At 37.6% G+C, this 11637-nt stretch overlaps 1 protein-coding gene across 4 annotated transcripts; it reads right to left on the bottom strand.

Moving 5' to 3' along the window:
* Positions 1-5617: 5617 nt before the first annotated feature.
* LOC129874429 (uncharacterized) lies at positions 5618-9337 on the bottom strand. Of its 4 annotated transcripts, none has more exons than XM_055949716.1 (6): positions 9019-9334; positions 8223-8371; positions 7759-8036; positions 6788-7194; positions 6520-6618; positions 5618-6092 (listed from the first exon to the last, which is right to left on the bottom strand). In XM_055949716.1, exons 1-6 carry the CDS (start codon positions 9147-9149, stop codon positions 5858-5860), a joined length of 1299 nt encoding a protein of 432 aa, XP_055805691.1. In that variant the 5' UTR covers positions 9150-9334; the 3' UTR covers positions 5618-5857. The 4 variants fall into 4 exon arrangements, 3 of the variants coding, with proteins under 3 accessions (XP_055805691.1, XP_055805692.1, XP_055805690.1); XM_055949717.1 differs by having other exon boundaries at positions 8283-8371; positions 9019-9333; XM_055949715.1 differs by having other exon boundaries at positions 7759-8371; positions 9019-9333.
* Positions 9338-11637: the final 2300 nt, after the last annotated feature.

An 11637-nucleotide genomic window follows, 5' to 3' on the forward strand; every position in this document is an offset into this window, starting at 1 on the left:
TACTCAAATGTGGGACTAACACTTGGAAGGAACGAACATGTGTGGATATTTGGACTTCATGTCCTCCTCAGCTTCCCGCGTCAGCTCCTCAACATTTTAGCTCTGTCGCAACACTTTCATATAAGCTATATTCTTATTTCAAAATCTTCTTGTTTGGCTATTTACTATGGCAACAAGGACTTCCTCATAAGATATATCCTCTAAAATCTGAACATCTGTTGTTGGAACTATACATACTGGATCTCCAATACACCTCCGTAACATAGAAACATGAAAAACTGGGTGTACTTCTCCTAACTCTAGAGTTAACTCTAGCTCATAGTCAACTGATCTATCCATCGCATGAAGTGGTAAGGCCCAATGTACCTAGGGCTCAACTTGCCCTTTTGTCCAAATTTCATAATGCCTTTCATGGGCGAAACTTTCAGAAAGACCTAGTCGTCAACATCAAACTCTAAGTCTCGTTGCTTAACATCCGCATAAGATTTTTGACGGCTCTAAGCTGTCAACAACCTTTCTCTAATTAACTTAACCTATTCCCCAACCTACTGCACTAAGTCTGGTCCAAACAACCCTAATTCTCGAACCTCAAACTAACTAAGAGGAGATGTACCCTTGAGGTATGAAATGAAATGACCCTTAGGTATTGTTGGACTACCCTTCCACTCAATGACTGGCTCATTTAGAAACTGGAATTTGACAACTCGAGTTCTACAATCGATTAAGGTATAACAAACATGAAGCCAATTCATACCTAGAATGACATCAAAGTCTACCATGTCTAACCCAACTAAGTCTGCTGAAGTATCTCTATGATAGATAGAAATTGTACAATCTCTACAGACTCTCTTTGCTAGAATAGACTCACCAACCAGAGTAGAAACACTGAAGGGCTCTAAAAGATGCTCGGGACAGATCCCAAACTTCACAGCTACATATGAAGTCACGAAAGATAAAGTTGCACCCACCCGGATCAAGTAATGCATAAATACCATAAAAAGAGACTTTAAGCATATTAGTGACAACGTATAGCAACTTATCTTGGTCTTGGAGACTAGCCATAGCATCAGATGGTTTAAACCTCCGTCTATCCCTGAAGTAGTACCTCTTTAGCCAACTCTATCGAATGGCGTTGTTGAAGAATATTGAGCCTTGTTTCCCCCATTACCTTGTCTGTCTGACGGGCAATCTCTTATAAAGTGATCCATCTGACCACATTTGTAACAGCCACTAGAGTCATCATGACACTCCCCCAAATGTAGTCTACCACACTTACCACAAGGCATCTTACGTGAAGAACCTTGGGCCACACTCTCTTGAGACTGAGAGCCTTGAGATCTAAAATTCTGGTTACTCTAATTTCTCTGGTCATTCATATTGTTTGATATTGGTACACTAGCTAATGATGGTGCATAACCAAAAGACCTCCTTTGAAAGAAAGATCGGTTTCCATTACCACTCTTCTGGTGATTAGTATCATTACCTGCAGAGCTCGCTTTCTTACATTGGTGCTTCTCTCTATCTTTCTTCTTGTTCTCCTCGACTTTTTGTGCATATACCATACTGGAGTTGTCCATAACTTAAATCAATAATGCAGCCTGACACTCCTTCTTTACATGTTTGCTTAGCCGGAGACAAACTTCCTCATCTTTGCTATCACATCAGGGATCATCTTTGAAGAATACATGGACAGCTGGATGAAGTTAAAGTTGTACTCTTTCAAAGTCAACCCCTCTTTCTTCAGGTTCAAAACTCCTAAACTTTTGCTTCCCTCATCTCTCAAGGAAAGAAGTGGTCTATAAATGTATTCTGAAACTCATCCCAAAAATAGGCTCAACATCCATACCACGACTCTCCTCCCACTAATTGTACCAGACATTTGAAACATCCTTGAATTGATAAGAGAAAAGCTTAACTCCCTCAATCTCGATCTTATGCGTAGCTTTGAAGATCTTCCACATCTCATCTGTGAAGTTTTGGAGATCTTCCTCAAACTTGATCCGGTGAAGACTGGTGGGTTCATCTTCAAAAAGTCTCTAATCCTTGTAGCAACAGAGTGATTTGACGGCCTGATTAGGCAGCCATAAACTGGCAAGCATGGTAATCGCTCCTTTAAATTCCACCTCAGAAACAAGGGGTAGGATGAGTAGTGTGTGTCTGTGGAACCTCTTGAGTTCCATTGTCATCCTCAAGTTCAGCTACTCGGGCTTTGCTATTTGCCTACATTCCAGACGGTGGAGGCATAGTAGTCGGTTTGATCTCATTGTCGACAATGTTCCTCTGATTGAGAGTGCATTTTGAAGGCATGATCTAAAAATGTGAAACACGCGAGTTAGAAGGGGATTTTATAGAGTTAAACTCTATCGCATGAATTTGGAGTATGAAATAGGTGAGACAATTCCTTAAGTCCCATAGCCTCCCCTTTATAGACATAGTGTGCTTCACACAAATAAGGAGGACTCTACTAGATTCGGCTTCATACACATCCTAGGACTCTTGAACTATGTGCTCTGATACCAAATTTGTCACACCCCGAGTCTATACCCTAGGAGTGGTCGGCACTTAGAAACCATTGCTGGTTTCCAAGAGAACCCTTGGCCTGGCTAAATACTCGGTGGAAGACTTAACTCAATAGAAATAGTATTATAAGGGTGAGCAATTAATGTACTTAAAAGGGAAACTCATGCATCTCAAAATAAATCTCTGAATAGATAAATAGTATTTAAAAACATAACTCTGAAGAGCAAACCTGAATGTACTCTAAACTGTGTCTGTGTCTATGAATCCTCTAGAACTGACTCTGAATAGTTACCGGGATAGGCCCATGGCTACCTCAAAAGACTAATAAACAAATACTGAAATGAAATAAATGAAACTGAAGGAGCTCATTCGAAGGCAAGGAGATCTCACCAAAGGCTAAGTGGAAGGTGATCTTCAATGATACGCCTGTTGAGGATCTCTAATATTTGTATCTGCATCATGAAATGATGAAGCGTCGAAAGACGTTAGTACATGGAATGTACGGTATGTAAAATAGCGGAAAAGAAACATATTCAAGAAAATACTCAATAAAATGAATACCAAAATAACTCAACTTAATAAAGCATGCAATATAAGGATAAGAGAAGGCTTTACAAGAACATAAATAAGTGACTGCAACTCAGTATAAAAAATAATATTTACTCTTTGGGGAGTTTCTCTAACCGACAACCATCACTATAAGCTTCGTGATGATACAACAAACTGATGTCATTGCCAGAGCCGTCCTATACATTGTCATGGTAAGGGACGCAAACTCATTTCATGGATCTAATAAAAGTCCATATCAAGGACTGAAATGAGGAGTCATCCGAACCAACAGTATGATCCTACCCTATGCTGGCTACATAGTTTATGAAATTTGAGTTATCTAGACTCTTGTCCAAATCGATGCTTAATACTACTCCAAAAATATATTATTATGATCATGAACTCAAGTGAGTGAAAATACTCAAAATAATATTTCATTAGTTTTTTTGGACTTTACGTAATTTTACTCAACTCTTCTCAACTCATTACATTCTTTTTGAAAAATAGTATACTTCTCAAACTCAGTAAAGGTATAAAGTATAGCTTTTGATTTCTCAACTCAGTCTCAAACAAATACATTCACTCTAACTCATTAGACTCAATAAAAGACATGCTTAAAATCAGTGAATGAAAGACTTCTCAAACTCAATATATGCTTAAAATCCTTTCTCAATTAAGACATGAATTGTATCATTCTTTAACTCAAAATAATGCATAGAAGTAAACAATGTAGATACTCATCTAGGGTTCATGAGAATGCAATCATGAAAACAAATTCAAGAACTTGAACTCATAGGAATAATCTCCATATCAACAAATATACAAGAAACTCAAAGAAAGATTACATAACTAACTCAAAACTTAATATAACGGAATTGAAACTCAAGCTTGAACTCTTAATTACAGAATTGAGATGTGGGGCATGTGGATGAACTTAGTCGAACGCACGAACAGACTTACATACCTAAAAGATCGTTGTTCTAAGCGAAACTCGAAGAACATGGTTGAAACGCTCGAACCCTAGCTTTTTTCCTCTCCAATCCTTACTCTCAAAATATTCTTAGTGTTAATGAGAGAAAAGCATCGTGGGGTACTAATATGAGGATTATTTTAGTCCCGAAACGTCAGGACTTGGTTCAGAAAAGGTGGTAAAAGATGATTTTACCCCTCATTAAACTGTCACTGGGGCTCTACGGGTCGACCTACGGACCATAAGAACTCCTACGGGTTGTAGAAGACCCCTCATAGAAGTTGGTGTAAAATTGGACATTTTGGAAATTGACCTCTTGGGTCTACGAACCTCTTTCTATAGGTCGTACTCCCTAAGACGAGTCGTACAAGGTCTAGTAGGATTTCCCTGAGGGACATGGGGCTTGGGGTCTACCAACCCCTCTATGGTTCGTAGAACCTCAAACGGATTATAGAACTTAGTTGTGAGACTTGGTGCACATTCCAGTAGCTACTGAAATGTGACATAGGATCTACGAGCTAGACTTATGGGTTGTAGGAAATTCGACGAGTTGTAGGAATGGTTCATTGAATGGAGTCCGAAGATTAGGCTCAGGGTCATTTCTACGGACTGTAGGACCCTTCCTACGTTCCGTAGAATCTTTTACGGATCGTAAAAGCCACTCGTAAAACGAATCTCAGAAACTCAAATTTTTACTAAGTGTTGTAGGATTCTACGAGGCTCTCCTACGGTTCGTAGATGTGTCTACGAGTCGTAGGTGGCACTCTGGACACACCTCTAAGGCAGAAACTCAATCTTTCTCTATGCTCCTCGAGACTGATCTATGTTAAAAGAGTTCGAGGTGTTACAACATTCATCTTTATAAGTTGTAAAACTCAGACATTTTCTACTTGAGATTGATGTATATAATTAAAAAGGACATATTTTTTGTGGTTAACTTAACTATCTAATAGACAGAAAAAAATACGCATAAAAAATATTCAAATTTGAATCGAAAATGTCTAATTCAAATTCTTTATTAGGACTTAAGGTGTTGAATTAGAATAGAGCTTAATCAAGTGTCTAAATAAAATATTCTGATAAGTTTAAAGGGTCGGTTATATATTAAGGCAAAAAAAAACAAGGAGAAGAGGCGAAGACAGTTGTATGGAGGCAAGTGGCAACAAAGGAGAGGTTGGAAAGAGAAAAATTGATGGTCAATTAATTATTATTGGCATTTTGGTATCAAATACATAGCAGCCGTTGATTTTATATAAAATCATGTGGCATGATCTTAGCTAACATCCACTAATACTGAACTAAAACCTTCTGGAGGGAATCTCAACTTGTCCAATTTAAATTAGTTGTTCTTGCGAACTAATTGTTTTCAAATCACTTGCCGTTGTAATACTACAAGTTGATCTGAACTTTCGAATCAGTGTCTACACTATGTTTCACTTGAAAGAGGAAGCAAGCTATCCCTCGTGTTGTCGCTTAATAAAAGCCTTCCGATAACATATACAATTTGTTAAAGGCTTTCAAGTCCCAACATTCAACACAAGGGTTTTGGGTGAGTGGTGCTAAAAATAGCTTTAAAGATAGTCTCGGCAACACCAGGTATTAATTGCAAACCAAGAAAATATAACCAATGATTATTTGGAATACTGAATTGGACAATAGATTAAAAATGCTTAAGAAACATAGTAAACAGCTATTTATGTGATCAGTGAACAACAACAAGATTCCATAAAAACCTAAAGGTAAACCATTTCTGGTCCTTTCACAAAATGCACATTAGCCAGACTGGAAAATGCAGCTCTGCCTCCATTATCACAAATACTAGGATCTACAGCCACCAACTAAAGATGCTGTCCAGATATATACCTGCCCACCACTTGTAGCCCCTGCAAGCATTCCAACTTCTTCATGATGTGCATCAAAACGGCATGGAATAGCAGTCATGTGTTCGCTTCGTAAGGTAAAATCAAGTTTCTTGTCAGCTACTGAGATTACATCAACTCCTCTTTGAATATTACCAATGTAGATGTAGGAATCATCCCAACCCCATATTCCTCTGCTTCCCCAAGTAAACATATACAGAAAATAATGATGTTAGTCTATGATGACAAGTGAGAAGTCTAGTGTAAATAATAGCCACATTAACTTCTGGAAATATGCACAACCAACTGCCTATAACCAGCACAAAATTGAACAGATTACAAGTAATCATCTTCTTTTTTTCTGCTCAAGGCATTATCTCAAAAAGGAGGAATAAGCTTTTAGTAATTCTGTCCCATAAACTGGATGCTCAAAGGAGAATAATTTATATAGCTTGTAGCAAATTATCTCAACATCACATCAATGTATAGAGAAAGTAGAATAACTGTGCACAATAGCTTCTGCAGTGTAAAAAAAACATCACTACATCAAAAGCTTAGGGGAGATGGTAATGTAACTCATAGCATAAATGTAAAAATTTGTTATTAAGGGACAAGCCATACCTGAATGAGGAAATCCATCTGTTTGTGTGATTATAATGGGAGATCATAGATGTATCTTCATAATTAGCGCCACTCAACAAACCAACATTATTATCAATACTGCACTAACCGAAATAAAAAGAAAAAGAATTAGCCATGCCAAGATCTGCTACAGAGCTGAAAATAAAATAATCAAGTAAGGCGCTTAAAAATTAAGAACATAGAATAGTAAGCTTTCATTTTTCTCAACTAACCACAATATAACCTATAAGAATGGCAACATAAATACCTTGTTGTGGCAAGAAACCTTCCAGAAGGTGAAAAGTAAGCCGAGTGCACTGCTCTTTTGTGGAAGACAGTTTGCAAAGATTTTGGTTTATGGGCACCAACTTTTCTCAAATCCCAAATGCATGCACTACCATCTGTAGAACTAGTTGCCATAATATTACAGTTTTCAGAGGTAAAATCTATTGTGTTGATCCTTTCGTCATGCAATTTCCACGATGCTGAAGATTTTCCTGTCCTTAGATCCAAAATACCAAGTTCCCCACTGCCTTCACCATAATATATGGACTTCATATCATGTGGTCTCAGTGATATGGAAAATATGGGATGTTCACTCAAATATGCCAAACCAAACATTTCCTTTTCAATGTCCATCACCCTGATAAATCCATCATAGCAAGAAGTGAACATCTGCAAGAAGAAAGGCAAGAGTAATTCAAACACACATATCTAGAGCTGTTTGTCACTCATGACGCCTTATCCAAACCTGTAAAATCAAAATGCCTATTAGTCAAGAACCTCTTTCCTTATTTTTCCTCTTAACAGCATTGATCAGCATTATAAAAATCCCTTCCTAGCATAATCCAGGAAACCAAGAGAGCAGTTACAATAGCCATATAAAGACGAGCAATAAAACAGTAAAATCCATTATTGCTACATCACAGAATACTAGCAAAAACTTGTAAAGGTACTAAACACAGTTCGAACACAAATGCAATTTTTAAGTTTGTTTCCTTTCTAAAGCATGCATTTCCACCAAATATGCCTAGCCATATGAAAAGAAAGGTCAATGTAAGAAGTAAAGGTATCAGCATTTTTTAGCACATATGTTCTAATCACTGTATCAGGAAAAATAACTCCTTTATCTTTTTTCATCAAAAAAGATTACTATATCTGGAAACAAATGACCATGCAAGTAAGAAAATTACAAGACTGCTAGCAGTTTATAACTCTTGAAACAAAAATTAACCATACCTTTGACACAGAAAAAGGGTCCACAAGTATTCCTGAAACTGGCCCCGAATGAGGATGGTACAAATAAATCGCATCTCCATCCTCCTGTGGAGCATCAACATTCCAGAAACCTATATTGCCAAATTTGTTCCCTACAGCAACCATTCGAACATTGTTGGTGGGAAAAAAATGCACATTTAATATTCGTCCTGGTACAACCCGTGCTATGTTGTCTGGTTCCAACTTCAATGATTCCAAATTAACTGCATCAGAAGGCTTTCTTTTCTCTATCCAGTCACCTAAAACAGAATTTTTATCCATGCTCTCATCGTCAATCTTATGAGAGAAACCCTTAATAGTTTTAATCAGTTTTTTATTTGGGATATCAGAGTCCCCATTAAATGCATCTCTCATACTTAGGGGAAGAGGTTCTCGAAGTGACTTTTTGTCAGTGGGTTGTGAGTTCTTGTTAGGTGCTATCCTACCTGGGATATCATCAAAATCATCTTTTAGCCCACTGGCGGTAGAAGATTCCGGTGGAATACCTTGAGTCCTGAGAGACCGTCGCAGCACAACGGGTGATTTAGACTTTTGTTTCTTCTGTGGACTTGCCTGATATGATTTGCTTTGAGCTCTGCCATGTAAAACAAATGGCTAATTAACTTGGGTGCACAAATAAAACTATATGCATTAAAACATAGATAAAACGAACAAACATTACACATATGCTTGTCTTTACCTCATTCAGAAGGGTAAAGACTAAAGAAGCACACAAAATTCACAGGAACAACATATTGACTCCTCTGACAGATAATAGAAACAAACAAACATGAATATGGTATTCCTTCCATCGAGTTCAATTGCCAGATCCACTTTTCAGTTGTCGATGGTACTTCATTTGTATTTTAACAATAATATTGGGAAGTATACCAGAATTCTAGAACAATAAAAGTTTGAAACTTGTTCCTCTCCGAGACATGTACGCCAAATCTAATATAGTTAACTCGAAAAGATACAAAGATAAAACATGTCAGCAAACATTTCATATAGGTAAATCCAAAAAAAGAATAAGTTGGAATGAGATAGTAAGAAACAAGCCACAGTTACAACGATCTTATTTGCACAGGTATTTTTCTGGGAATCAGCACACTCCCTCATAAGGGTACACCGTAATACGGTATTGAAAGAGTAGAGTGCTTAAGTGGAACTGAAAATAACTCAAAATAGAGAAAGAAAATAGAGATTTCAAACAAAAAAAAATACAAAAAGGTCCCTCCCTACCTTGGACGCTTGGTTACTGCGGAAAGTTCAGAAATTCGGGACTGAATCTTAAGGGACGCAAGCATTTCTTCATTGCGCTTTATATTCTCAATCCTTCGCCGCTCGTAATCCGTCAATTCCCCCGCCGCCATTGCAATTTTGGAACTTCAGAAGAGGAAAATATTCGGGTTATCAAGTAGGTCGGAATTTCAGAATTATTTTGGGGAAGGGAAGTTTCTGATATTATATGTTAATAAAATGGCGGGAAATCTACGTGGTGCATTTCTTGCCATGGATTTCTCTAAATTCTGACTCCAAACCCCAAGAAAACTCTAATTAATCAAACCATAATTCCTCTCTTATGAATTCAGTATCATTAGAGTGGATGACAGTCTTAAATATTCATTAATTTATTTAAGAAATTAATTTTTCGGAACTGCCACGATACGTTATTAAATAAGTGATACATCTTTTTTGCCTGTGCTGTAAAATAAAATTAAACATATAACCAAAAAAGGGTGACTATTTGTAAATTGAGGTTAAGAAATCTTACAGATTTAATGTACTTTTTTTTTTTTTTTTTTTTTTTTTGGGAACAGACCCTACACGAGTCTCCCACCTCTCGTGCACAGTCAGGGGTTGAGCAGCACCCCCAAGCCTTACCATAAATAATCAAAATAAAATACAAGGAGGGGGACATAAACCTTACCTCCGATCCTATGGTGGTTCATAAGTCGGCTAACCTCTTAAGGTCGGCTAACTCATCCCCGATACAAAAAGAGACTAACTATAACTAGAAAGCATTAAACCTGTGAGAGGACTCCTCTCGGTACAAATCAACTAAGAAAGCATAAATGAGGGAGACTCTCCCCTTCCATGAGAATACAAGAAAGTAGCCTACACTAGTCCTATTCAAAAACAAGTATACGAACCTTCTATCTCGCATGGGTTGGGGAAATTCTTTTCATCTTTGCTCTTTTTAGACATGTCGTACCAAGTAGGTCCAAGGAAAGTTGCAGCAACACCAATCGTAGCCAAGTTGGGAAAATTAGAGATAAACATGTTCAAGAAGGTTGTTTTATCCTTTTTAATCTTCTTCTCCTGAAGCTTGCCATTCCTATCTTGTCTAGCTTTATGTAGCCCTTGGTTTCTTGTGGAAGTTGTTGAAGGTTGTAGAAGTGTTGTGTATTATCAAGTGTATGGTTGTACTTAGATAATGTATCAGCTGGAAAATTTGCTTCCCGAAAAACATGTTTGCATTGGAAGTATTCTAGCAGTTGGACCAGTTGTTGGAGTTCGTTAACGTAGTTTTGAATGTTCCAGGGTGGTTTGATGTCCAGATTCAGCCACTTGATCACAAGTTCCGAATCTACCTCCAATATTACTCTATTATAACCTTGTTGAATGCACCAATTAATGCCAAAACTGGTTGCCTGCACTTCCGCTTGATTATTTGTTCCAACTCCCAAAGGAGAGGCAAAAGCATATATCAAATTACCCTTATGATCCCTTACTATGCCTCCTGCTCCTATCTTTCCTGGGTTGCCTATGGCACTCCCATCAGTGTTAAGTTTAACTATGTTAGGGGGGGTTTGAGCCATTTAACCTGGGTTACTTTTATGTCATGCTTACAGTTTTCTATCCAAATAATTAGATCTTTCCAAGCTGGTGGCCATTGGATATATGGAAAAACTGTGGTAATAAGCATGTATATTTCTTTGATTATATTGAACTTCACCCTAGTAGTACTAGATTTCTTTCCTCCATATTTACTTGCACACCTGTTCTTCCAGACATTCCAGCAAATAAATATAGGGAGGGCTTGCAACATGAGTTTATGTACAGCATTGTTTGGTTTGTAGGTCCACCATCTCATCAAGATGTCTCTAATGGAGTTGTGGTCCTGCCTGATTCCCCCCCAGTTGGAGAAATATGTCCAGATGTGTTTAGCAAAGCTTCCAGAGACAAATATGTGTTCTATGTTGTCCAAACCAGGCCTGTAGCAGCATGAGCACTCTGCAGTTTCTCTCCCAAAAGAAATCAGTTTATCATTGGTTGGCAGTTTGTGTCTCAATGCTCTCCAAAGCAAGAATGAAGCCTTGAAAGGAATGTTAGTATGCCATGTCATCCTATCTGTCAATGTCTTGTTTTTTTTCTTTCTCACATTTTCCCAAGCTGATTTACAAGTGAAATTTCCATGTGATTGCAGCTTCCATTGAGCTTGATCTAGTGTGTTTTGTTGGTACATGATTTTAGTATTGAGAATTGTGTGTATCATGTGTTGAGGGGCCTGTTGCCTGATTTTCTCTTCATTCCATTTTCCATTTGTCAAGAACATGGAGACAGTGGAGTTGTTGAATCTTGGAATATATTCATAGTGATTGGCTAGAGGGCCAATACCCAGCCAATCATCCCAAAACTGCAGTTCCCTGAACATAAGGTCCACTTAATGTGAGGTTCTATGTCACCTTTGTTCTTCATCATGTTCTTCCACATGAGAGAAGAACTCATATAATGTGGATGTAGACCTTCCATCACTACATATCTTTACTCATAAATAGCTTTAGGGTATAACTTTCCCTATCATTAACTTGCTTGAAACATTATAGAATCATCTTTCATAAATTTCTTTGCATAAAG

This window comes from Solanum dulcamara, chromosome 11 (assembly GCF_947179165.1).
Source record: "Solanum dulcamara chromosome 11, daSolDulc1.2, whole genome shotgun sequence".
Classification (NCBI taxonomy): domain Eukaryota; kingdom Viridiplantae; phylum Streptophyta; class Magnoliopsida; order Solanales; family Solanaceae; genus Solanum; species Solanum dulcamara.

Coding starts and splice junctions, on each gene's coding strand:
- LOC129874429 (XM_055949715.1), bottom strand. CDS start 9,149: ATGGCGGCGGGGGAATTGACGGATTACGAGCGGCGAAGGATTGAGAAT. Junction 8,372..9,018: donor GCAGTAACCAAGCGTCCAAG/GTAGGGAGGGAC, acceptor TTTACATGGCAG/AGCTCAAAGCAAATCATATC. Junction 6,619..6,787: donor AGGTTTCTTGCCACAACAAG/GTATTTATGTTG, acceptor CGGTTAGTGCAG/TATTGATAATAATGTTGGTT.